The following is a 23,580-nucleotide window of genomic DNA, read 5'->3' as shown; positions in this document are numbered from 1 at the left end:
TCGTTTTCACATAGTCAGCTATTTCAGCTTTTGGCTCTGCTGAAAGAAGCTTGTTATAGAATTCCATTAGTCATCACAGAAGTGACTATTTTGCATTTGCAGATCCTTTTGTTATATATTAAAGGCCGCTTCGAGCAGGTAAAAGTTTATGGGGTTCTGTATGAGGGTAATACCTGGAATGATAGTATTCCATATATACTAATTCCTTTTTTTATTTATTTCACGTCTTTGATTTAATTTTTCTCAAAATGTAAAAGCAGGCCAAGCTGTTCATTGCATTTGATGGGAGTGCTTACAATGGTCACTTTTATACCTCTGGTCCAGTAGCGTCACAATGGGGGTGCTTGCCCGCACCCGGGTGACACCAAAATGACTAACAGTCATTTTGGTGTCACCCCCTTTAAACAGTCGGGCACTCAAGTCATGGACCGAGAGTCCGACAGTGTCAGGAGAGAGGAGAGGACCGGGCGGCATACCTCATCCCGCCGGGTGAATGTCCCCACCTCTCTCTGCCGGCGTCCATCACCAAGATGGCCACCGGCAGGCGCTAATAAGACGACCGTGCATGTGCGATGACGTCATCATGCACGCGCGTGGCAACGTCAATCAGATAGCCGCGCACCTTTTTCTAAACCTTTTTTTCACAAGAAAAAAAACAAACTTCTGCTGCAACTGCTTACAAAGTGTTAGCTTCAGTTGGATTTTCCTTTATTTGTGACTTACTTGAAGTCCATCTAAAATGACATGTCTATTTTAGTGAACCATGCATGTTCCATCTGAACCATACAATCTTTGTACAATCAACTTTAGATTTACCTAATCCAACCAATTACTTTGTATCCAGTGAAGGCAGCAATTGCATGACTTAGTTGTTGGTAGAGCTGAAGGAGATTGTACAATCAGATTGCAACATCAAACTGATTTCACTGCAAATAGCACGGCGTTGTCACTCAATTACAGGAAGAGGAAAATCAATTGACCTGCTTACAGGATCAACGAGTGAAAAAACTACATCACAGGATGGACTCGGGTAAACAAACACTGACGTGTTAATGCGATTTACAAACTGCAGAACATATGTAATTTTTGCTTTTGCCCATAGTTCTACTTAAAGGGTGCAGTCACACCAAAATCGGATGGTACAAGTTAATGGAGGGCCCACTGACTTGCAATTGAACTCACAATTTCTGTGAAGTAACATGTCCTGAGTGGACATACCTCACTGTAATATGTTTGTGAAGGTTCTCATTCATCCAGGTCATGGTATATCTGTACAAAAACAAATCAAAGCAACTGGACTTGCTGTATTTTTCTTGAAGATGTTTCACTGGTCATCCGACCAGCTTTCTCAGAATGACTTGTACAAAAATTATCTGGGAATAAATATGGTGAATGTTGCTCCAATCCACATAATATATGTTAGTCACAACCAGGTGTTGATAGCATTTGCATAATTGGAGCTAGGTGGTGTTATTAACCTGCCCAGAGACAGGTGTTAAAACTCACTGTAATGTTTTATTGTCATGCTTAGCTTGGCACATTTAGCTACATTTATATTCACATATACACACTAAAGGTGCCCATACACCTTACGACCATCGCAAGACTTTTGTCTTGCGATGGTCGTAAGCTTATTAAAAGCTTGTACGATCTGCCCATCGTACTTGCGATCATCGAAAGCTCGCCCCGCTGAGGGGCGGGCTTCCAATGACCGCAATGCTAAACGCGCAACGGGCACATGCGCACACCGGCCCGTTCTGCAGTTGTCGAACGAGCAGGCTAGAAACATGCAGAAGAAGAAGCATACTGGTTCGACAAAAGACGTGCGACCGTACAGTAAAAACGGTTGCACGCCTTCCATACATCTTGCGATTATCGTACGATCGCGGGATTTCCCGGCGATTATCGTACGATAATCGCAAGGTGTATGGGCACTTTTACAGTGTGTGTACACCCTAGTGCCTGGTAGCTGTTCGCTTGAATATTGGTGCAGTACATTTATTATTTTTAATATACACAGACTGCTTGCAAAGCACAGAGGCGGCCATTTTATAAAAGAAGCCATGAGGAGATGAAGAGGACAAAAGAAAGTAGGTATGCGTGTTCATATACAGCAACTGCATACGCCTGCTTCATGTGCACTCCTGCATCTTGCTGACATATGTGTTTTTAAAAATACCTCTGCAAAAGGTGGAAACGGGCTTTAAATAAAAAAAAATTTAAAAAAAGTGTTTTTGCTGGACATATATTTTAAAAAGAAACAACAAAAATAATTACCAATAACCAGTATAGCTTCCATTTCGGAAAGATCTAATAAAAAAACAAATATTGAACTGTAATAGTACTAAAACAGGCCATTCGTATTAGAAATGTTACATTGGTAAGTTAAAGAATAAGCGCCCTTTTATAGTTGCAATGTAGATTTCACCCCCACAGTAAATGAAGAAACACAGGTGCATGCTGTATAAAAGGTGCCCATACACCTGCCGATTATCGTACGATAATCGCGGGAAATCCTGCGATCGTACGATAATCGGCAGGTGTATGGAAGGCGTGTGACCGTTTATACTGTACGGTCGCACGTGTTTTGTCTTACGTGCATGTTTGAAAACCTGCTGAGAATCGTATGATTTTCGGCAAGTTTGTGGCCTGCTCGTAACACAAATGCCACACGGGCCGTTGTGCGCAAGCGCACACTGCCGTTCAGCATTACAGTCATCTGAAACCCGCCCCTTAGCGGGGCGGGCTTGCGATGATCGCAAGTAAAATGTGTCTGTCGAAGATGGGCAGATGGGCGTACTTTTTTTAATTACCTTACAACCATCTTGCGATGGTTGTAATGTGTATGGCCGGCTTAAAGGGGTTCTAGCAAGCACTAGATATAGGCAAAAAGTTTTAAAAAAAACAAAACGCTTTAACTAGGTTTAAACTTACCTCGTAATCGCTGCGCGCGCCCGCGCCGAGAATCAGGAACTGCCCGTACGGCCGCAAAGGATCTTGGGGCGGGCGCATGCGCAGTTCCTATTCTCGGCCGGGAGACGAGCAGAGATGCAAGGTAAGTCTATGGACGTGTGCACCTGCATGCAGGCACCGCTGATCGGAGGGACAGAGCAGTCAGCGCTGGATGGGAGAGCCGCCGCATCTCTGGAGGGACAGATGAAAACATCAGGAAAGAAGAAGATGATCGGAATAAGGAGACATCATTTAAGGTAAGTGCTGACATTTACATGGGGGGGACTTTAATGTCACTTTAAGGCTGGTGCCGGTGCCGTGTTTCTCTCCTCTGAAGCTTCCTATGCCCTGTGAAACCGTGTGCATATGCCGGGCCTGGCCATAGAGAATAATGGCCTTTTTCCTAAGCTCTGTGCATGTTTCTGCGGGTTCTATCATATTCAATGTCCAGGCATGGTTCACACGCACAAGATGCCGAGAGCTCTAAAGGACATGAACACTGCACCAGCCCTGGGCATGGCAGGCAGTGAAAATGCCACAATCTACAGTATATACTTATAAATTCAAATCTGCTGCAGAGGTTGGGATGGAATACGGAGTGCTAACTTTAAAATAAACAAGACACAAACAATGTCATAAACAGCCTGGGGTACCCACCCTGGAATTATAGAATTGTTCTCCCACCGATAGCGCATCTCCAGTACGAACTCCTGCCACAAATGCGCCACACCTCGCACCCCTCCATGATAGAAGTTTACCATGCACAGGCACAGAGCCAGTTTGAAGGTCAGGCTGTCCGCCGGTGCCGATTTCAGCTGGCTGTACAGATTCTGCGAACAGAAAAAAAAATAAACAATCACATCCAACATACATAATTCAAGCGTTTTACAATCATTTGAGCATTGTTGCATCACAAATGAGTCGGTCTGATCGCCAAGGACAGATGGCTGAAAATATGCAAAATTCCTGAACCGCGTTCCCGACGAAAAAAAATAACCAACATCTCATTTAAAGATACAGAGAGCCCCTATGAATATGGATCAGCTTATTGTACCGAAAAATAATTTCATTCTGGATGATCAGGAGAAAGAATGGTTATAAGCCTCTCACGAACAGAACGGAGGGAATGAAAACTCTGAAGCCAGGATTAAACTTTTCTTATTGATGGAACTAGATGAATACCAATACTTCATTGATGCTGAAACTAAACTTTATTGATAACCTGTAATTATATTAATCACACGCTACAACAGGGAAGAGGCCATGAGTGTCTAATTGCTCTGATTTGCATACTACATTTGAATAATTTGCAAACAACTAGTATAATTGCATGTTCCTATACATCTACATCTTATGAGTGTGTGTCTATATGTCAACATCTAAAATTACAGATAAATGGCACAAACACAATCTAAAACTAAAAGCTAAAAAAAAAAAAAACCCACTACGAGTTAATTCCGATCTGTATGATTTCCTTCCATATAACACCACGCTTTACCACCACAGGTAATGACGGTGTCCCCATTGTTGGAAATCTCTGATGAAGTCTTTATGATGAAATGCGTAGACCTCATCACGCAGAAGTGCTGCTGATAAGGGGTCCAAGCTGTATGCACTGGTGTGTTGGGCATTTGTTATTATTATTATTATTTATAATTATTTTTAAACAAATTATTTTAAGCTTCAGAGGTTGTTTTCCTGCTCCCTGGAAGTTAAAGATTTACGAGTGTACCATTGCACTCCAGACCGGAATCCCTTGGGGGTGCTGGGTGCGAAGCATAAGCCACTGCACAAATCCAAGTATAAAGAAGTAATTGCCCGCACACCAAGGTCCCATGCATCAATCCGTCCTTTTATTGACGTCAGATACACATGGCATCACAAGCCGAAATCAACGTTTCGGAACCTAACATGGTCCTTTCATCGGGCAAAAAGCAACGGATTGATGCATGGGACCTGGGGGTGCGGGCGATTACTACTTTATACCTGGAAGTTAAAGAGGAACCGAACTCTGAAAGCTGTACCCGAAAGAAGTAGACAGAGGGGGCAAAGAGATACTTACCAATATTATCTGGGCATTGATCTGAACCTTTTGCTGATCAGGGATGAGCTTGGGTTTAGTCTGGAACAGAGTTCATCTGAAGCTGGTAGTTAGGTGTCAATGAATGCATCAGCTCTGGCCTTGGCATTCCCCAACCTGCACTTAAACCATGGGGTAAGATGCTGGTGACATCATTGATCTTATGTGGCCATATTTGTTCAGCGCCAATGACCATAGAAGGTCAAGGAAGTCACCAGCATCCTTCTCTTTGTTTACATGTGGGGCAGGGAGTTCCCTGGGTGCAGCCCATTAGGAGTGCACGGACACCTAACTGCTGGGTTCGGATAAGCTCGGGTAAGGACCAAACCTGAACTTATACTTATTACTGGTTTGCCATGCCTTGTTCTAGACTGTGTCTCTATGCGGATGCCTCCATCTTGGTAGAGGCAGGTTTTGCTTCCTCATGTCAGAGCCTCCAGCATGGAGAACAGTGAGCAGCACAGTAGTGACACGACAGGAAAAAGAGATACATGTGGACAGCACCGTTTGAACCATTCTCATCAGATCAGAGGTGGTAGAAGTGGTGTGGTTAATAATTTAAAGGACAAGATGGAGGATGATTTTTTTATAGGGTACCAAAAGCCAAAACATTTGGAATTGTAGAATAGTCAGAGCCTCTGTCACTTTTTTTTATTGCTGTCTGTGCCCCTACAGTAGCTTTCATTCATAAATGAATGCAGAGGAGGACCTGACCTGCCAAGTTGACAGCTTAGTCCTGCAGATTACACAGGGAGAACGTGGGTTTCCCTGTGTAATCACTGGAGCTTCATGACAGCCGGGTGCTGTACTCTGTTTACCAGGAGCACACCGATCTCCCGAAAGAGAGTGGGCAGCTGCTATTCTGACTGCAGAGTGACGTTTTACTGGTTATACAGGGAGAGCCACAATCTTCCAGTGTAATCTGCAGGACTGAGCTATCAGCTTTATAGCTCAGTCCTGCACAGAGCAGGAGACATCTGGGCACTGCGGAAGCAGGAGAAGCTCCCTCCCCAGCTGTGCCGCCCACAGCTCTGCCTCAGCTTGGTCCTGCCTGTGCCTTAGCTCGGCCCATGCTCTGACTTTGCTTGGCCCTGCTTAAGACAAAAAGGTTGTTGTTTATTCAGACCAATGTTTCAGGAGGGCCTTGCCCACCTTTCTCAAGGTAACCTTTTCCTCAAGTAAATACATTAAACAACAACTTTTCTTCTTATGCTCTGGACAAGTCCTGTGATTGCTTCATTTAGCTGATATAGTTCATATAGCCAGACATGCTGCACCCAGGCCCGCTGCTTCTCTTCACCTGTGTGCCAGCGTCAGGGTTTCTCACCCTGACATTGTCTAGTTACCAGCAGCCTGTATTGTGTGCAGTGTGTCTGACACTGTTTGTTCCTCTTTGGTGGCCTCTTATGACCAAACCCATAAACATCGTCATTCTGCAACTACCGACAAATGTTCTGACAAACTCCTGTTTCAGAGTGATGATGCAAACACCAGTTCACTATTTAACCATCAGCTTGTCCATTCAGTCTCTACCCTTACGTGTGTTCTGATCTACCAAGTTCTCTGCTGTTGTTCCTGTTTTCCGTGTATGACCCTTGGATGAGCTTGGGTTTAGTCTGGAACAGAGTTCATCTGAAGCTGGTAGTTAGGTGTCAATGAATGCATCAGCTCTGGCCTTGGCATTCCCCAACCTGCACTTAAACCATGGGGTAAGATGCTGGTGACATCATTGATCTTATGTGGCCATATTTGTTCAGCGCCAATGACCATAGAAGGTCAAGGAAGTCACCAGCATCCTTCTCTTTGTTTACATGTGGGGCAGGGAGTTCCCTGGGTGCAGCCCATTAGGAGTGCACGGACACCTAACTGCTGGGTTCGGATAAGCTCGGGTAAGGACCAAACCTGAACTTATACTTATTACTGGTTTGCCATGCCTTGTTCTAGACTGTGTCTCTATGCGGATGCCTCCATCTTGGTAGAGGCAGGTTTTGCTTCCTCATGTCAGAGCCTCCAGCATGGAGAACAGTGAGCAGCACAGTAGTGACACGACAGGAAAAAGAGATACATGTGGACAGCACCGTTTGAACCATTCTCATCAGATCAGAGGTGGTAGAAGTGGTGTGGTTAATAATTTAAAGGACAAGATGGAGGATGATTTTTTTATAGGGTACCAAAAGCCAAAACATTTGGAATTGTAGAATAGTCAGAGCCTCTGTCACTTTTTTTTATTGCTGTCTGTGCCCCTACAGTAGCTTTCATTCATAAATGAATGCAGAGGAGGACCTGACCTGCCAAGTTGACAGCTTAGTCCTGCAGATTACACAGGGAGAACGTGGGTTTCCCTGTGTAATCACTGGAGCTTCATGACAGCCGGGTGCTGTACTCTGTTTACCAGGAGCACACCGATCTCCCGAAAGAGAGTGGGCAGCTGCTATTCTGACTGCAGAGTGACGTTTTACTGGTTATACAGGGAGAGCCACAATCTTCCAGTGTAATCTGCAGGACTGAGCTATCAGCTTTATAGCTCAGTCCTGCACAGAGCAGGAGACATCTGGGCACTGCGGAAGCAGGAGAAGCTCCCTCCCCAGCTGTGCCGCCCACAGCTCTGCCTCAGCTTGGTCCTGCCTGTGCCTTAGCTCGGCCCATGCTCTGACTTTGCTTGGCCCTGCTTAAGACAAAAAGGTTGTTGTTTATTCAGACCAATGTTTCAGGAGGGCCTTGCCCACCTTTCTCAAGGTAACCTTTTCCTCAAGTAAATACATTAAACAACAACTTTTCTTCTTATGCTCTGGACAAGTCCTGTGATTGCTTCATTTAGCTGATATAGTTCATATAGCCAGACATGCTGCACCCAGGCCCGCTGCTTCTCTTCACCTGTGTGCCAGCGTCAGGGTTTCTCACCCTGACATTGTCTAGTTACCAGCAGCCTGTATTGTGTGCAGTGTGTCTGACACTGTTTGTTCCTCTTTGGTGGCCTCTTATGACCAAACCCATAAACATCGTCATTCTGCAACTACCGACAAATGTTCTGACAAACTCCTGTTTCAGAGTGATGATGCAAACACCAGTTCACTATTTAACCATCAGCTTGTCCATTCAGTCTCTACCCTTACGTGTGTTCTGATCTACCAAGTTCTCTGCTGTTGTTCCTGTTTTCCGTGTATGACCCTAGCTCTGGCTGGCTGATCTCCTGGTTCCTGACTCCTGCTTGTTTCCGTTTATTCTGCCCTCAGTATTCCCTGACCTGGTTCCTCCGACTTCCCGCTTTGGCATCTCACCGCTGGCTTGGCACCAACGACGCCCTGGACTTTCTCCATTGTTTCTTGCCATTTATGTTTATTGATATTTTTTAAACCTGCACTTTAAGTTTTTCTTGGTACCCTGACAGCCAGCACCATATATATCAGACATAAGATGGATAAATAGTGATCCTTATCACAGATTGGAATTACAGGAAATCCTATGCTGGTTACAGAGCTCGTCACCACCCTAATGGAATCAGTTATAAAACCAGATTAGAAACCGCTGATTGCATCACAGACATTGCAAAAGCAAAAGTAGCTGTAAAAATTAATTCTAGAAAAAAAAAAAAAGAAGAGCTAAGGTCGTCAATCCTTCAGAGGGGTCAACTGCAGAATAATAAAAACAAGCAGCACATGCTATACTTCTGACAGCTCTGGGTGGGTGTACGATCTTTTCTTCACCCTCTCTCTTATAATAACAGCTGTATTATGTAACGCAATCAGCCTAATTGATTGCTGCCCACCTCAATCGGGCCCTTTCATCAGTAACAATAAATCGCAGGCAGACAGGCGGAAATTCCTACAGCTTAAGGAGGAGCTCTAGACTAAAGAAAAAAGTTACTGCAAAATGAGGTTAGTGTGAAATGGTTAGATAGAACCATTTAGAGGGACAGTTACCGTCTTACTCCTCGGCTGCACACCCTTTCCAGGGCCGACATGTGCCTTGTAAAAAAACTAAATAGTTTTTGGTTCATTGTCTTATAACTAGTTTGAGGGGTATATGGGATTGAGGCAATGGATCCAATGCTTTGCACCGTAAGATGTAAGAAGAGTTGAGTGTAATAACTCCGGAAAGGCCACTTCCAAGCATGCATGACATGGAACGCAGATGATTTAAAGGAAAAGAGGGTCAAACATGACATCTGAATGATTTATTGTGGATTCAATCCTGTATATTCAGCATAAATGATAAGCAAATGCGTTTCAGGGGTTTTGGGTCTGCCTTCATCAGGACTCTGAGCTAAAAATCAGCTGCTGAAGCTCACTTTACCATGAAACACTCTGCACTACTACTTAAAGGAGAATTATGAGGCGAGTGATTTTCACTCAGCCTCATAATTTGAGCCGACCTGTGACAATGAAACTGTCACAGGTCGGCTCAGTAGCTCGGGAAGTGAGCGAACACATACCGTCGCTCGCTCACTTCTTGATCTATCCCTGCAGAGAGCCGTGACTGTCCCTCACGACTCCCTGCAGGTACTTGAGGAACGGATGGGGGAGGGGCGGGCACAGCTGGCTCTGCCTCTGGATAGGCAGAGCCAGCTGTCAATCACGCAGCTGGGTGGATCTGGACAGCAATGTCGGGATCTGTTCCGGCTTGCAGCGTCTCAGTATACTGAGCTTTGAGTCTCGGGAGGACGCTAGTTTGTGTTTTCCCATGACCCTCAGGAGAACTATGGGGAAAAGCCTTGACCCCATTGTTCTCCTTTATGATCACTATTAACCAATTTGGGCTTAGTATAGTTCACATTGGGGTCTTACAACACACAATGCCTTGATGATTGGGGATCCTAAGAGTCCCTGAAAGGCACTGGCCTAAAGAAAGTAAAGCACCCACTACATCTAAGTCTAGTAAGCTGCAAAATATCACATTTTAGTTTTTTGCATTTACTTTAAAGCCTATCATGAAAGCATTAGATAGATAGGATAGATAGATAAAGATAGATAAAGGATTAGATATGTGTGTGTGTCTGTGTGTGTGTCTGTGTGCGTGCCTGGGTGTGCGTGCCTGGGTGTGCGTGCCTGGGTGTGCGTGCCTGGGTGTGCGTGCCTGGGTGTCTGGGGTTGTTAACAGAGTAGGTATCTTGCTGCACTGCTTACCGGAACAGTAGCTATCTTGTATGTACAGGTGGGTGCTTGTAGTGACCATGGGTGGCACTGTGAACAACATAGATCTCACCAGCACACCAAAACGTTTTCTGCAAAAGTCCATTTAATGGCAAGTTGCCATTCAATTACAAGCGCTTTCGGGACCTTAAGGGTTCCCCTTCATCAGGCTTAGAAGGACTGAACCCTTGAGGCCCCGAAAGCGCTTGTAATTGAATGGCAACTTGTAATTAAATGGACCTTTGCTGAAACTTTTTTGGTGTGCTGGTGACATCTCTGCTATTCCTCTGGGGTTGTTAAGTGACCTTGTTCCTTTACCCTACACAGGCAATGCACAGGTTTTATTGCTTCCTGTAAAATGTTTTCTGGTATTTCACACTTTATTCTTAATATCCCTATTATATTACAGCTTCAGATCTTTTGCTTTCTTGTCTCGACAGCTACACAAGCTTTAAAATAAATGCATGTGAATGCAGTCGGTAGTCCTTTCACATATTATATCATACATAATATATGGGATAATGTGCCCTCTGCTGTAAATTATAAGGGTGTCACCGATGATTTCAGCGACCTTTAAAAAAGCACAAGTTCACCGTCCTTTCATATATCATAATAATATATACAGGGCCTTGCAAATGTATTCAGACACGTGAACCTATTCTTGCATTTTATTAAATAACCAATATCACACCAAAATTATTTTATTAACCTGCGTCACCTTCACTGCATAAAGGCAGCCTATTCATTTAAATGCGCCAAAAAAGGTACATGTAGCATTTTTAACAGCAGTCTGTGCCACAATGAGCACTGGGGCGCTGGCACGCATTGTGCTGCATTACATGTCCATCAGCACGGCTTGTAGGGGTGCCATTCAGAATGCATCACACTAATGTATGTTACTACATATGCATTACCACAATAGTGCAAATGGGCCCTAAAGCAGCAAGCGGTGATGGAGGAGGGACCTGATATGTTGCCTATTACTGCCAGTCCCGCTTCAACCTCAAAACGAACTTTATTTAACGTCACACTATTTTATCTCAGCAAAAACATTTTAGAATGAAATTAACCACTTGCCATCCGCCCGTAGTAAAAAAACGGACGGACGGCACTGCAGCATTTGCGGGTTGCCGTCTCCAGACGGCAATTTTTTTCTGCTCGCGCGCGCCCCCTAGCGGGCACGCACGGGCAGAAAAGACCCGACTATTGCACACACCCGTTACCGGGTGTTTCACATATAGGCGATCAGCGGCTCCATAGCCCGCCGATCGTCTATATGTGCTCGTTCTGCTTCATCAGCTTCTTTTGGGGTCCACAGGTGACATTAGGGGTCCTAGAGACCCCTAATGTCTCCATAAAGGAGGACCTGTCAGTGTGCCTTTGCTATTATATAGGGGGATTGTTATCCCCCTATATAATAGCAATAACAATAAGTGCAAAAAAGTAAATATAAATAAAAAAAAATAAAAGTAACACATAAAAAAGTAAAATAAAATAAAAGTCACATATAAAAAAAGGGGAAAAACCCCCCCAAAATGTTTAACTCCCCCACCCCCACGTTTACGCGCCTATAAACGTAAATACGCGTCCGGTGCCCCAGCGCGCAAAAATTACAATTGCGCTACACATGTTACATATCGCCGCGAACGTCGCAGTGAGAGCAATCATTTTAGGGCCATCAATCACTGATAACACTAAACTGATGAGCGGTAACAGCTTTTAAAGCGTCGCCTATGGCCAATTTTGGGTATTATCGTTTTTTGAGGTTTCGCGCGCGCACGCAATTTTAAGGCTTGACATGTTTAGTGTCTTTTTACCCGACGTGACCCCATCTTTTATATTTTACCAAAAAATTGGGTAATAATAAATGTTTTATCATTTAATATAGGGGAAACTAGTTTTTTTTTTTAAATTTCGGTAATTTTTCCTTAATATAGTAAAAAAATAAAAACCCCAGTGGTGAATAAATACCACCAAAAGAAAGCTCTATCTGTCCCCAAAAAAGGGTATAAAATTAATTTCAGTACAGCGCTGCATGACGGAATAAATGTCAGTCAAAGTACCGCAGCGCTGAATACTGAAAAATGGCCTCGATGGGAAGGGGGTTTAACACCCGGATGTCAACTGGTTAAAAAATTGAACATGGATGTTGTTTGCAAAAGTAATGAATCTCTGAAATGTGTTTTTGTAGAACCACCTCTTCCAGCAATAGAAGGTTTAAAGTAGACCTATACTCAAAGATTAAAGTGGACGCACCATTAAAAATCACTCTTCATGTGTCAGCATCACATTATTATTTTTTTTTAAACAGTGCTCTTACACAGCCCAGGATAAGATTACAGTCTCTCGTTACCAAAAGGATTTGGGGTGTTTTATGCATGTCATTAAAGAATTCACAGTTCACTTTTTTCAGACAAACACTGCCTGGAATAAGAGGAACAGGCACAACTATGGCTGCCCCCATGTATATTTTCACATTATGTACACAAACAACATTTACAAGGTTATTCACTAATGGGTAAAGGGTTTGGAGAAGGTGGGAGAAGTGAACAATCTAGGACAACATAGCTGAACTGGAAACATTCTCCAATTCAGCTCACTTTCCAGTTCAGCTATGTTGTCCGAGATTGTTCACTTCTCCAAACTCTTCACCCTTTTCTGAATAACCCTGTTAGTGTTTATTTGTACTTCATGCGTTAAAGTACCTGAAGTACTTAAAGCCTTAAAAGGAGAATTATGGGGTGAGTGAAATACACTCATCCCCATAATTCAAGACGACCTGTGACACTGAAGCTGTCACACGTCGGCTCTATTGTACAGAACGTCAACACATACCGCCGATCGCTGACTTCCCGATCCTCTCCCTGCAGAGAGCGTTGACTGTCAGTCACCGACCCCCACCCCCCCTCCGCCACCCCACAGAGATTTCCATCTTTGATCCTCCAACGCTGACTGGAGGAATGGATGGGGCGGGCACAGCTGGCTCTGACTCTAGAGAGGCAGAGCCAGCTGTCAATCAGACAGCGGGGTGGATCTGGACAGTGTTATCGGGATCCGTCCGGGCTCTAGCGCGGCTGTGCTCTCAGCATATAGCTTTAAGTAGAAATAAACAGTAAAGCAATGTGTACAGCAAGCTTTGGAAGATTCAACATAGATCTTAATGGAAAACTGACTGTCCCTTTAAAACAAGCTGCTAGCATATTGAAAGTCTACCGAAACCTGCTAGCAGCTTGAATAAAGCCCAATTGAACTCAACTAAAACCAGCTAAACACATTCCAGGGGCATCAAAACAAAAACTGTTCAAAGCCTTACAGTTCGGTTCCTTGGAAAACACAGCCCGAGTAGAAAAGCCTGTCCCCTGCCAGCATGCTGCAGAGTGAGACCCTTGCTCTCAGTAGGAAAGCAGTGGGCTCTGTGCAGACACCAATCATATAGGAAAACATATTGCCCTGCAATCAGGGCTCCTGACTAGAGAACTTTAAGCTCTGACTCAGCAGGGGGAGAGCCAAATCTCTGTAGAGAGACCACTGCTTCCACACAGAAAGAAAAGGTCCCATTCTGCAGCATGATAGCACGGGAGAGACTTTTCTACTCAGGCTGTGGGGACTTTCTAAGAAAACAAACTGAAAAACAACATACATTCCAGGGGCATCAAACAAAAAGTATTTAGCAGATTTAAACTCAAAGTTCAATTGGGCTTAAAAGTGATGTAATTCTCATTAACCTTCACTTCCTGTATGGTCAAAGGGACAGGAAAGGAGGGCAATTTCTCCAACAGACACAGGCTGCATAATTCTGAGAAGTGTTAAAATCTACAATTAGGTCAACTTTTTTTGTCACTTAATTAAAAATTGTCAGGGTATATAGTACTACATACAGCATGTTAACTTCAGATAACATAATCAAAACCTATCGGAACTATTGTTAACCGGTCACAACCTGAACCTGCAATGGTCATAAAGTTCCATAACTTTGTCAGACAGGAAGTAGCTGAACAGGATTGCAGGTCAGGAAGTCTGTTTTGTGGAAGAACACATTCCCCCTCCCAATGGAACTAAAATTTTTATCACAAAAATACTTAGACCTGCTAAGTTCTAGAAAGTTTTACATACTTATTACGAGAACGCTATTAATAGCTCTTTTATATAAGCCCAACTATCATTTAGGTTTATTGTCCCCTGTAAGTTGTTAAAATCTAATTATCCTTGAAGGAATACAGTAGGTTTCTGATTATACAGCAGCAATTACTAGAACTGGTGTCAGCAGTCACCACACTGCGGATAACTCCAGACATGCTTTACTGACAACCAAGGTTATTATAGTGGTCATTTCAGGGGCTTCATTAACTCATGCTGAACCACATAAAGCCATGATCTTGTTCTTAAAGCGACCCTTGCTATTGGGATTAAACTAAGGTCCTACAAGACTGCTACAAAATGTTGCGTTGATATGTTGTTAGAGATACCAGTATCTCAGTATTTGCAGTTTTATATGACTTCCCCTGAAAGACATTCACACTTCAGAGACGTCTTAAAGTGACACTAAACTCAGGAGTTAAATCTTAAAAATACATTCAAGTACCTTAACTTTTAACAAAAATGTATCTTATTTGTGTATCACTCGGCTGTAGATCCTCAAATCATCTCTGAATTGGTGCTGACACTGTCCTTCCTTCTGGAGGGGGGCTACTTTTGTACCCCATTGTCCCTGTGTGTGTTGTAAAGCAGCCGCCGCTACAAGCTCTCTCCTGTGATGGACTACAAACTCATCTTTAGTTTGATCATTTGTATTGAGATTGTAGTCCATCACAGGAGTGAGCTTGGAGCCTTGACTACTTTACAACACACCCAGGGACCATGGATAATGGGATTTCAGCCCTAAGTCTTTCTATAAGGACAGATCACTGTGTATGTGCTGAGAAAAATGTGGAATCAGCCATGTTGCCTGCTGCAACAAAACATTTAAAATGGTAAGAAATATATTTTTCTATCATACACAGTATATTTACTATATATAGTCTATCATACACAGATCTATCGGTGTCGATTGTTTAACAGAGCTGCAAAACACTACTTTAAAGTGTAATTTCACAAAACACATATACATTATATATATATTTGAAAAAGGAAATCCAATCCCTATTAAGATAACATTATTAGTTCCAAGACATACCCTTCCTCATTGGTTGGCTGGAGAAGTAGGATCCCCCAGGCCTGACTTTTTGATTAATTAGAAGTTAAAAATGTTTCCCTGAAATTGTTTCACAAAGAGGAAATACTCAGCGGACTCCGCGATGGTCCACCTACAACTGGTTGGATTGTATACTTACATAATCCTCACTCTCTGTGTGAGCTGCAATGTCTCCCGTGGATCCACTGGGCTTTGGCTCTCCATCCAGTGATTTTGCATCTGGAAACAGGAACTGGAAGCAAAAAGCAGAAACAGGAAATGTAAGGACATGGGAAAGAGGCGATACGAAACTCTCTGAATGTTCTTATGATCCAAACATCTCTGTATTCACTGTGAGCTTTCTACTCTCTGAAACAAGTTACAGCAAAAATATAAGATCTGGTTTGCATCAATGGGAAGTGAACAAGCAAGGGGGATCCTTTGACAGGACTCCTTCTTAGACTACTAGATATTTTAGAGGACTGACTGTTTTTTTTTTCCAAAATCCCACTTGTGCAGTTAAATTTGACAAAACTCCCACTATTTTCCTCACAGAAAATTGTATTGAAGAGGAAGAGAGGGGTGTGTCTGACAAGGTTTCTTACGGAGTGCAGTGGGTCTAACTCTGGTGCCTATTGGACTGCACAACCATATTTAGAAGCAAGACTATGAAAATAGACATTGCAACTACAGTTTCTATATAGCTGCATATCTATTAATGTGACTTTAATTTGGATATAAAGCAAGTAAAATTCGGTGACACCTCATTTTCTTGTTCAAGTCCAATTTCAGGCATTTTATTTTTGGATAGCATGGGGAAGGGTAAGAACCTCTGCTTTTAAGCACGATCTGTGCCCCCTTTTGGGGGAGATACCCACCCACCTCCTATTCTTTGATACCCGTTATACAAAATGGAAGTGCTGTCTATTGCTCCCATATGGGAGAGGCCACTTCTCAATTACTGTTCTGTCTGACAACTAGCCAGTAGGGCCTGATAGGACATCTTTTTGAACAAGACACAGGCAGCAGAAACATAAATAAATCAAACACCTCACACATAGGTTTTAATCCTTCCTTATGCACGTCAAAATGTTGGGCTTTAACCACTTCAGCTGGACCAGAGCAATTGTTATATTTCCGCTATGGGCCTGTACCTTTGTCATGACTTAAAACTATAAATACAATGCGTTGTGAGATTGGAGAAGAAGGGGTAGGATGTGACATCTCTCCTCCAATCACAGAATGCCTTGTATTCTTTCAGAAAAATATAAGGCATTTTGTGAATGGGCAAGTAGTAGGAAGGAGGACCAGGGATGCTACTGGAGCATTTCACTGCTCGAGTCGGATCTCTCACTCCCTGCAGCACCCAGAAGAATGCCATGATGTGTCAGAATCGGCATGCTGCGAGGTAAGACTTTAATACTTTGCAGCGGCCCTCCACACATAACAGCTTTTTAATGATCATTTTCACACCCAGCGCAGATCCTGGAGTATGACTTTAAATAACCAAGTAATATAGACTGTGTGTTTTTAGGGACAAACTAGGCTTTTTGGGGCAATATTGTCTTGCACATTATTTTATATTTTTACTGTCATCGATATAGAAAAAAAAATTAAAAGATGATAAAAATTTGCTTTTTTCCTATTTTGATCAGCAGAAAAATAATAACTGGAGAGAAAGGAAGGAAGAAGTTGATTGGGGTTAACTAAAAAGGTAAGGGGGATTAATAATATTTGATATAATTTTTTCTTCTTTTAAAGGCTTTGTTGACTTTGTAAAGCCTATTTAACTGATGTTGTATTCAGAGGTCAAAGGTCACAGCTTCAATGTAAATATATGTGTAATAGTAAATTATTATTATTATACAGGATTTATATAGCGCCAATAGTTTGCACAGCGCTTTACAATATAAGGAGGACATTACAATCACAATACAATTCAAGACAAGATGGTAAGGAGAGCCCTGCCCCTGAGGGCTTACAATCTAAAAGGGAGGGGGAAGTGATATATGAGGAGGTATACATTGTTACACTTCGTTACTCGGTGACACTTGCAGACTATCCGCAAGTGTAATTGTACACGGGAGCAACTGCATTTTGACAACTGTTTCTGCTATGTAATTGCTTCTGCTATGCAATTCCCAGTTGTCATTTTAACTGCCAGTAATTGTGGATAATAGTTTCAGGGGGACAGGGGAGGTAATTGCGCCAGGAGGAGATGAGCTGAATATAAGAGATATGTCCTAGAAACTGTGTTGAAGTTATTATTTAGGATGCATCTCCTAAATTTAATATCTTAAATTGGTTAAGGAGACCTGTAACCTAACCCCCAGGTTCAGCTGTCTGCCTGTTTGTTATTTCCCCTCAATATATAGTTTCCTTCAAAGTTGCAATCTTCTGTTATTAACTTTAATAAACTAGAAGGAAATCTCAGGTCAGTAAGAGCCCCTTAAATCAATAAAAAAGCCTGTAAACATTTTTTTCCGAGTTAGCAGGAGTCGCTTCAACACATTAGTCCACCATCTTTGACAAACATGAGTAGACCCCACACCCGACTTAGACAAGGCCTGCAAAATCACTGATTGGTTACTCTACATGTCTTCCCTGGGCTCCATACACCTGATGTTTATATTTTAGCAAGATGAGTTAATGCTGAAACAGTAGCAGAGCAGGAGGGTGTAGAAGATTTTATTATGCTGGCATCTCTCCTGATAACACAGTGCTATTTCTGGAAGTCATCCTGCTGCCTCCCCACAACAGGCTTGACATGCAAAGGAGTGCGGCCAAGATACAATGCCTCTGGGGTTTGCTTTCTACTTAGCCTTTTCCATACAAGTTCTCGTTTTAAAGTTGTCCTGATTTCGAGGCACTGTTGTATGTTGTAAGGAATGCAATAGTATGTCCTTTGGATGAAGCTTGTTGACTAATAAAAAAAAAACTAGTATATTTAATACAAGCAGCTGTTGAAATCACTAATTAATACTAATTAACACATTTACTTTCTAGCCTTGCAGTGAAAGAGAGACTAGCACACAGTCCAGGACCTAACACCCTGGAAGATGCTGTTTCTGTGCTCACACCTTTCCGCTATTTCAGGCAGAAGGACCGCTCAGCTTACAGTAAAAGAAGAAAAGAAGAAACTATCCTTTGACATTATGGGAAAAGATGTTATTTCACAACGGATAAGGAATTAAATTCTCAGGAGGAGTGACCATACACAAATGAATAATTTTCTACATCTTCCTGACTATTAGGAGTTAGAAGCATGGATAATGTCTAAACAGAACTGATGCATTCTACCTTTGTTCCTGAGATCAACGGGCCAAATTGGGATAACACCTGCTTTATATTTGTTATATGCTGCCTGGCCAAAAAAAAGTCTCCACTTGGATTTAGCTAAGCAAATAGGTCGGAGCCTTCCACTGGATAAGTGTTATGACCTGGGGTTGCTTCAGTTGGTCAGGTCTAGGTTCAGCAATGTTATGTCCTGAAAAACTGAGGTCAGCTGCCTACCTAAATATACTAAATGACCGTGATGGCACATTGGGCATATTCCAAGATGGCAATTCATCGGGCTCAAATTGTGAAAGAGTGGTTCAGGGAGCAAGAGACATTAAATCCATTGGGATGTGCTGGAGAAGACTTTGCACAGTGGTCCGACTCTTCCATCATCACTACAGGATCAGGAAATTTAATGCAACTCTGGACGGAAATAAATGTTGTGACATTACATAAGGTTATAGAAACAATGCCCCGGGAATGATTGCCGTAATCAAAGCTAAAGGCGGTCCAATGAAATATTATAGTGTGTTTTTTGGCCAGGCAGTGTATATTCCCTTTCACAATGCATGTTTTAAAAAAAAAAAAACCTTACCTTACATTTTAACAGCTCTATTCTGGAAACTCCAGGACTGAAAAACCCTGATCGCTGAGGGGAGTTTTGTTTCAAAAATGTAATGTCTGTATTGTGCTGTCAGATTTCATGTTTCACTTTTACACGATATGCAAAACTTAAAAAAACATCACCTCCAAGTACCAGAGGTACAGGTAGTCCCCGGGTTACGAACAAGATAGGTTCTGTAGGTTTGTTCTTAAGTTGAATTTGTATGTAAGCAGTTATTTCCTAACAAAGGGTTAAGGGCCTCAGGACATTGTACGGTAATACTGTCCCCTTATCTGCTCACTGCCATCTATTTTAACACTAGAAGCTTCCTATTGTGTCCTATGTATAATTGCCAACAACAATTCAGATGCACTTTCAGGTCTAAAGAGAAAAGCCAAAGGGTCAAGATGTAAAAGGGAATATATGTTTTTCTTTCATGAAAGGAAGGGTGTGTTTTTGGTCTTGTTTCTGGATATAGCTCTGCAATATATCCACCTATGGACAGTCATATTTGCTAATTACATATGCAGGCTTTGCTTCCTGCTTAGAAGTGCTGCTCAGATTTTCTTATATCATAGCAAGTCTAATGTTGGCAGGAAGCAAACACAACCAAGTGGCCACTTTATGATACAGACACATTAGGCTGGCCGAAAGAAAGCATACCACACAAATTGTGTCATGGTGCCGCGGTGATTGGAGGGCACGGTGAAAGGTGGGTGTTCATAAACCACATGGATCGTTATGACACGGTTTTCAACTCTTCCAGCATCAGCTTCCTTTGTGCCTCTTGCCATTCAATCACATGACATCAAGTGTAGCAAAGGAAGTTGATGCTGGAAGACTTCCCTCTGCAAGTAGTTGTGATCTCATGTCTGATGAAGAGCAGGTAGGTATATAATCCATCTGCACCTTACTGACTGCGGGTCCCATTGTGGGCAAGGCTTGATGGATGAAGTATCTTAAATCAGGGTCACCAGCCCAACATTTCTTACTAGTACTACCCCAGCCTAGTTCATTCCTGCCATCTGCCTTTTTAAAATGATGTAAAAACACCCAACTGGCAGCTAAGACCATCTGATTTTGGCTGCCTGGGCTTTAGATCATATGGAGAAGCTCAGGAGCAGGATCTCGTTTTTGAATATTCAAAAAGATACTATTTTAAAACTCCGAAATAATGGTAATTATGCGATTTGGTAAATGCTGATATGTGCCCTACTGACTTATATGAAGTGTGAATTTTAAAACTCCTGCTGGCACTTCGGATAACTTGACTAAATTATACATCAATCTGTCCAGCCTTGATTACATCTTGGCACACCAAGTATCCTTGACTAGCCTGGTGCCAGATGCTCCAGGGGTGCAAAAAAAAACAAAAACAAATCTGCTTGAACTGCATATATACATTCAGTCTCTCGTTTTCTGTCACCAGCTGATTAGCGTGGTAGATATGCATGGGTAAAAATAGCCCTATTACGCAGTTGGCAGATTTCAGGAGCAGAGAGAAATGTTTCTAACGCCATAACATACCCAATATATTCAGGAGGCTGAACCGTTAACAAGGTAAACAACAGATATGATTAATTCACACTCAACCAACACTGCAGCAACTCTTAATTAACACTTGTATTAGCTGCTAAGATGAATGCGTTAAATTAGGGTCATGTTGAGAAGATACAACAGGTGAAGGAAGAAATTAAATACAAAAACAATCAAAAAATTCACAGTAAAACCTACAAATAAAACAGCGTTTAGAACGTCGCTGCTTAATGGGGATTCGGCGGCGCCCCGATGTTTGCGGATCTTCTTCCTGGCACTGCTGACCATGCCGGTGACGGACAGCTTGTGTATAGGGACCGGTGCTGGCTCGGTGAGCCTTGATAGAGCCTGGCTGATATCAGCTGTGTCTGTAACCAAAAAAATAAATAATAGAGAGAAAGAGGAAACACAAAAGGACATTGTATGCTGGCTGCATAGAAGTATTCATTTAGAGGGATCTGCGAGGTGCTGCTTAGCAACTGGCTCATTCTGCCTCATTGCAAATCTGTACAATGTGCTAATAAAACCAGATTTTTTTTTCCTTTCTCTCAAAATTAGACAGAACGGCACCCGGGATCATGGGTAAAAACATGCAAATCATATTCATTAAGTGTGCTTAAATTGTCTGAACTCTGACACGGAATCTTAGCTTCACTCTTTATGAGAAAGGTGAACTCTGCAAGATCTTTTGTTCTGCCTGAAATTTTAAACCCAACCTTAAGAGCCCAGTTGTGTGGCTGAAGTGTCACACAAAAGGTCTTTATGTGCCATTACGCTTACAATCCTATATGCAAAACTGAATTCTAGTTGTCTAAAGCCACCTTGAAAAATATCACCTCCAAGTACCAGAGGTACAGTACTTGCCTGGAACATCTGTCATGTAGGTGTAGAACCAATTTCCTACAAGTCTGAGACCAGGGCACCAGGAACCTTGGTTAAAGTGTAAAGTGCTTCCAGATAGCCCACCCCTTCAGCAAGGTATACTCACCGATCTCCCCTCCCCCCCCTCTTGCTGCATACCAGCTCCATGTGAGGCCTCATTCTATTGCAATAACAGAGTAGAGTTTCCAGGTATGGGGGAGCTTGTGACCTACCCCGTGTGCGATATTGCTTAGGCTTGAAAATCAGCAATGACATCATACACCTTTGTAAGCTCCATCACCATTCCAACACCAGGTCTTACTTAGGGTGGAATCTTGCAGCGGAGGCATGGCAAGGGAGTGTGGATGGGCGAGTATACCTTTCAGGAGACACTTCCATGGGGCTGATCTCCCCTCCGATCAATAAACCCGGCAGTGATGTGTATTACATCACATTCGGTTTCACGCCGTCTTTTCTCCGGTTTCTCTGGTCAGAGAAGAAGCTGGTGATGCATGATCCATCAGTTTCTTTGGGGTCCCTAGGTTACATTAGGGGTGTAATGGACCCCTGATGCCTCCATAAAGAGGGCCTGTCACATACTCTTGTTAGCTCCCTATGTGATAGCAATAAAGTGTATCCAAAAAAACATAAAAAATTAAAGTCACACAAAAAAAAAAAAAAACACCCAAAAACCTGTAAAGTCCCCTGCCCCTAACACTAAAAGCTTTTAAACTATTGACTATGGGCAATTTTGGTAATTTGTTGCCATTTTACAGGTACACGCAATCTTAAGGGTTGACATGTTTGGTATCTTTTTACCCGACAGCTCCATCTTTGATATTTTACCAAAAAAAATTGTATTATATTCTGTTTCTGTGCAATAAAATTAATTTAGTATATTGTATCATAAAATTATTGCAAGATAAAAAATTGCAACTAGCATTTTTATTGTACAGGCCATCTGCTTTCAGAAAATATTAATTGTTTGGGGTGAAGAAATTAAGAAAATGGTCTAGACAGCAAGTGGTTAAAGCTAGCACTGCAAAACAGTAGTGCTAACCAGTGGCGTCACAAGGGGGGTGCGGCCCGCACCGAGTGACACCAAAATGACTGACAGTCATTTTGGTGTCACCCCTTCTGAAAAGTCAGGCACTCAGTCAATGATTGAGAGCCCGACAGTTGCAGGAGAGAGGACGGGACCCAGCGGCATACCTTATCGCACCGGGTGAACGACCCCTCCTTCTCTTTGCTGGCGTCCATCACCTCGATGGCCGCCAGCAGGTAAGCTCACGTGATATATTATGACGTCCCAGGGGGATGTCACCTGGTGGCCGCTCCGGGTCACACCATGCCTGGGGATGCCTCTGGTGCCAACCACAAAACAAGCCTACTATTACTTACTGTCCATAGTTCAAACTTTAGATATTACTTAGAAACTTAGCTCAGCAGGTATATAGCATATCACTAACAAAACTTCAGACTGGGTTATTTGGAACCCTAAACAGCTAATTTACTGACTACAATCTCCATACTAGGTCAACCCTTTAAAGTGTAGTTCAACTCAAAAGTGAAAATTTGCTATCTTGTAGGGAACATCTAGTTTTAACTTTGCCCAAGCAAAAAAAAAAAAAAAATCACAATTCCATTTGCCTGGAATTCCTCCTCAAAAATCACACTGCACGTCCTGTGCCTTGAGCTTCATAGCTGTATATAGGCAGTGTTAGACCATCTAAGGTACTACTGCCTCCAATTTCTAGTCTTACAAGATATGGAGTGAGATTTTGGCTACTGTTGTGTTCAGTTTTCTCCGTACTGTACATGCGAATATCAAGGATCTCCCTGCTTCTGCTTTATTTATTCTTTGAAACAGTGCTTCCTCTACTTGCTCTTGCTGCTTTTTGAATATTTTCCCCAAGAGCTGTCAGATTACCAGACATCAGAGAGGGCAGCTCTGACATCAGAAAGCAAA

At 42.6% G+C, this 23,580-nt stretch overlaps 1 protein-coding gene across 2 annotated transcripts in view; it reads right to left on the bottom strand.

Moving 5' to 3' along the window:
* The window catches only part of RAB3GAP1 (RAB3 GTPase activating protein catalytic subunit 1), a 114,981-nt gene that overhangs the window by 53,716 nt on the left and 37,685 nt on the right, over positions 1 to 23,580 (bottom strand). For both annotated transcript variants that reach the window (XM_018561806.1, XM_018561808.1), the window contains exons 13-15: positions 20,949 to 21,118; positions 15,492 to 15,584; positions 3,610 to 3,782 (exon numbers count right to left, since the gene is read on the bottom strand). In XM_018561806.1, the coding sequence (XP_018417308.1) occupies positions 3,610 to 3,782; positions 15,492 to 15,584; positions 20,949 to 21,118 (436 nt within the window). The remainder of the gene's footprint in view (positions 1 to 3,609; positions 3,783 to 15,491; positions 15,585 to 20,948; positions 21,119 to 23,580) is intronic.

Source organism: Nanorana parkeri, unplaced genomic scaffold (assembly GCF_000935625.1).
Source record: "Nanorana parkeri isolate BGI_ZX_2015 unplaced genomic scaffold, ASM93562v1 scaffold545, whole genome shotgun sequence".
NCBI classification, from domain to species: Eukaryota; Metazoa; Chordata; class Amphibia; order Anura; family Dicroglossidae; genus Nanorana; species Nanorana parkeri.
The sequence above is the reverse complement of the archived record's forward strand: the minus strand, read 5'-3'. Positions and strand labels throughout refer to the sequence as shown.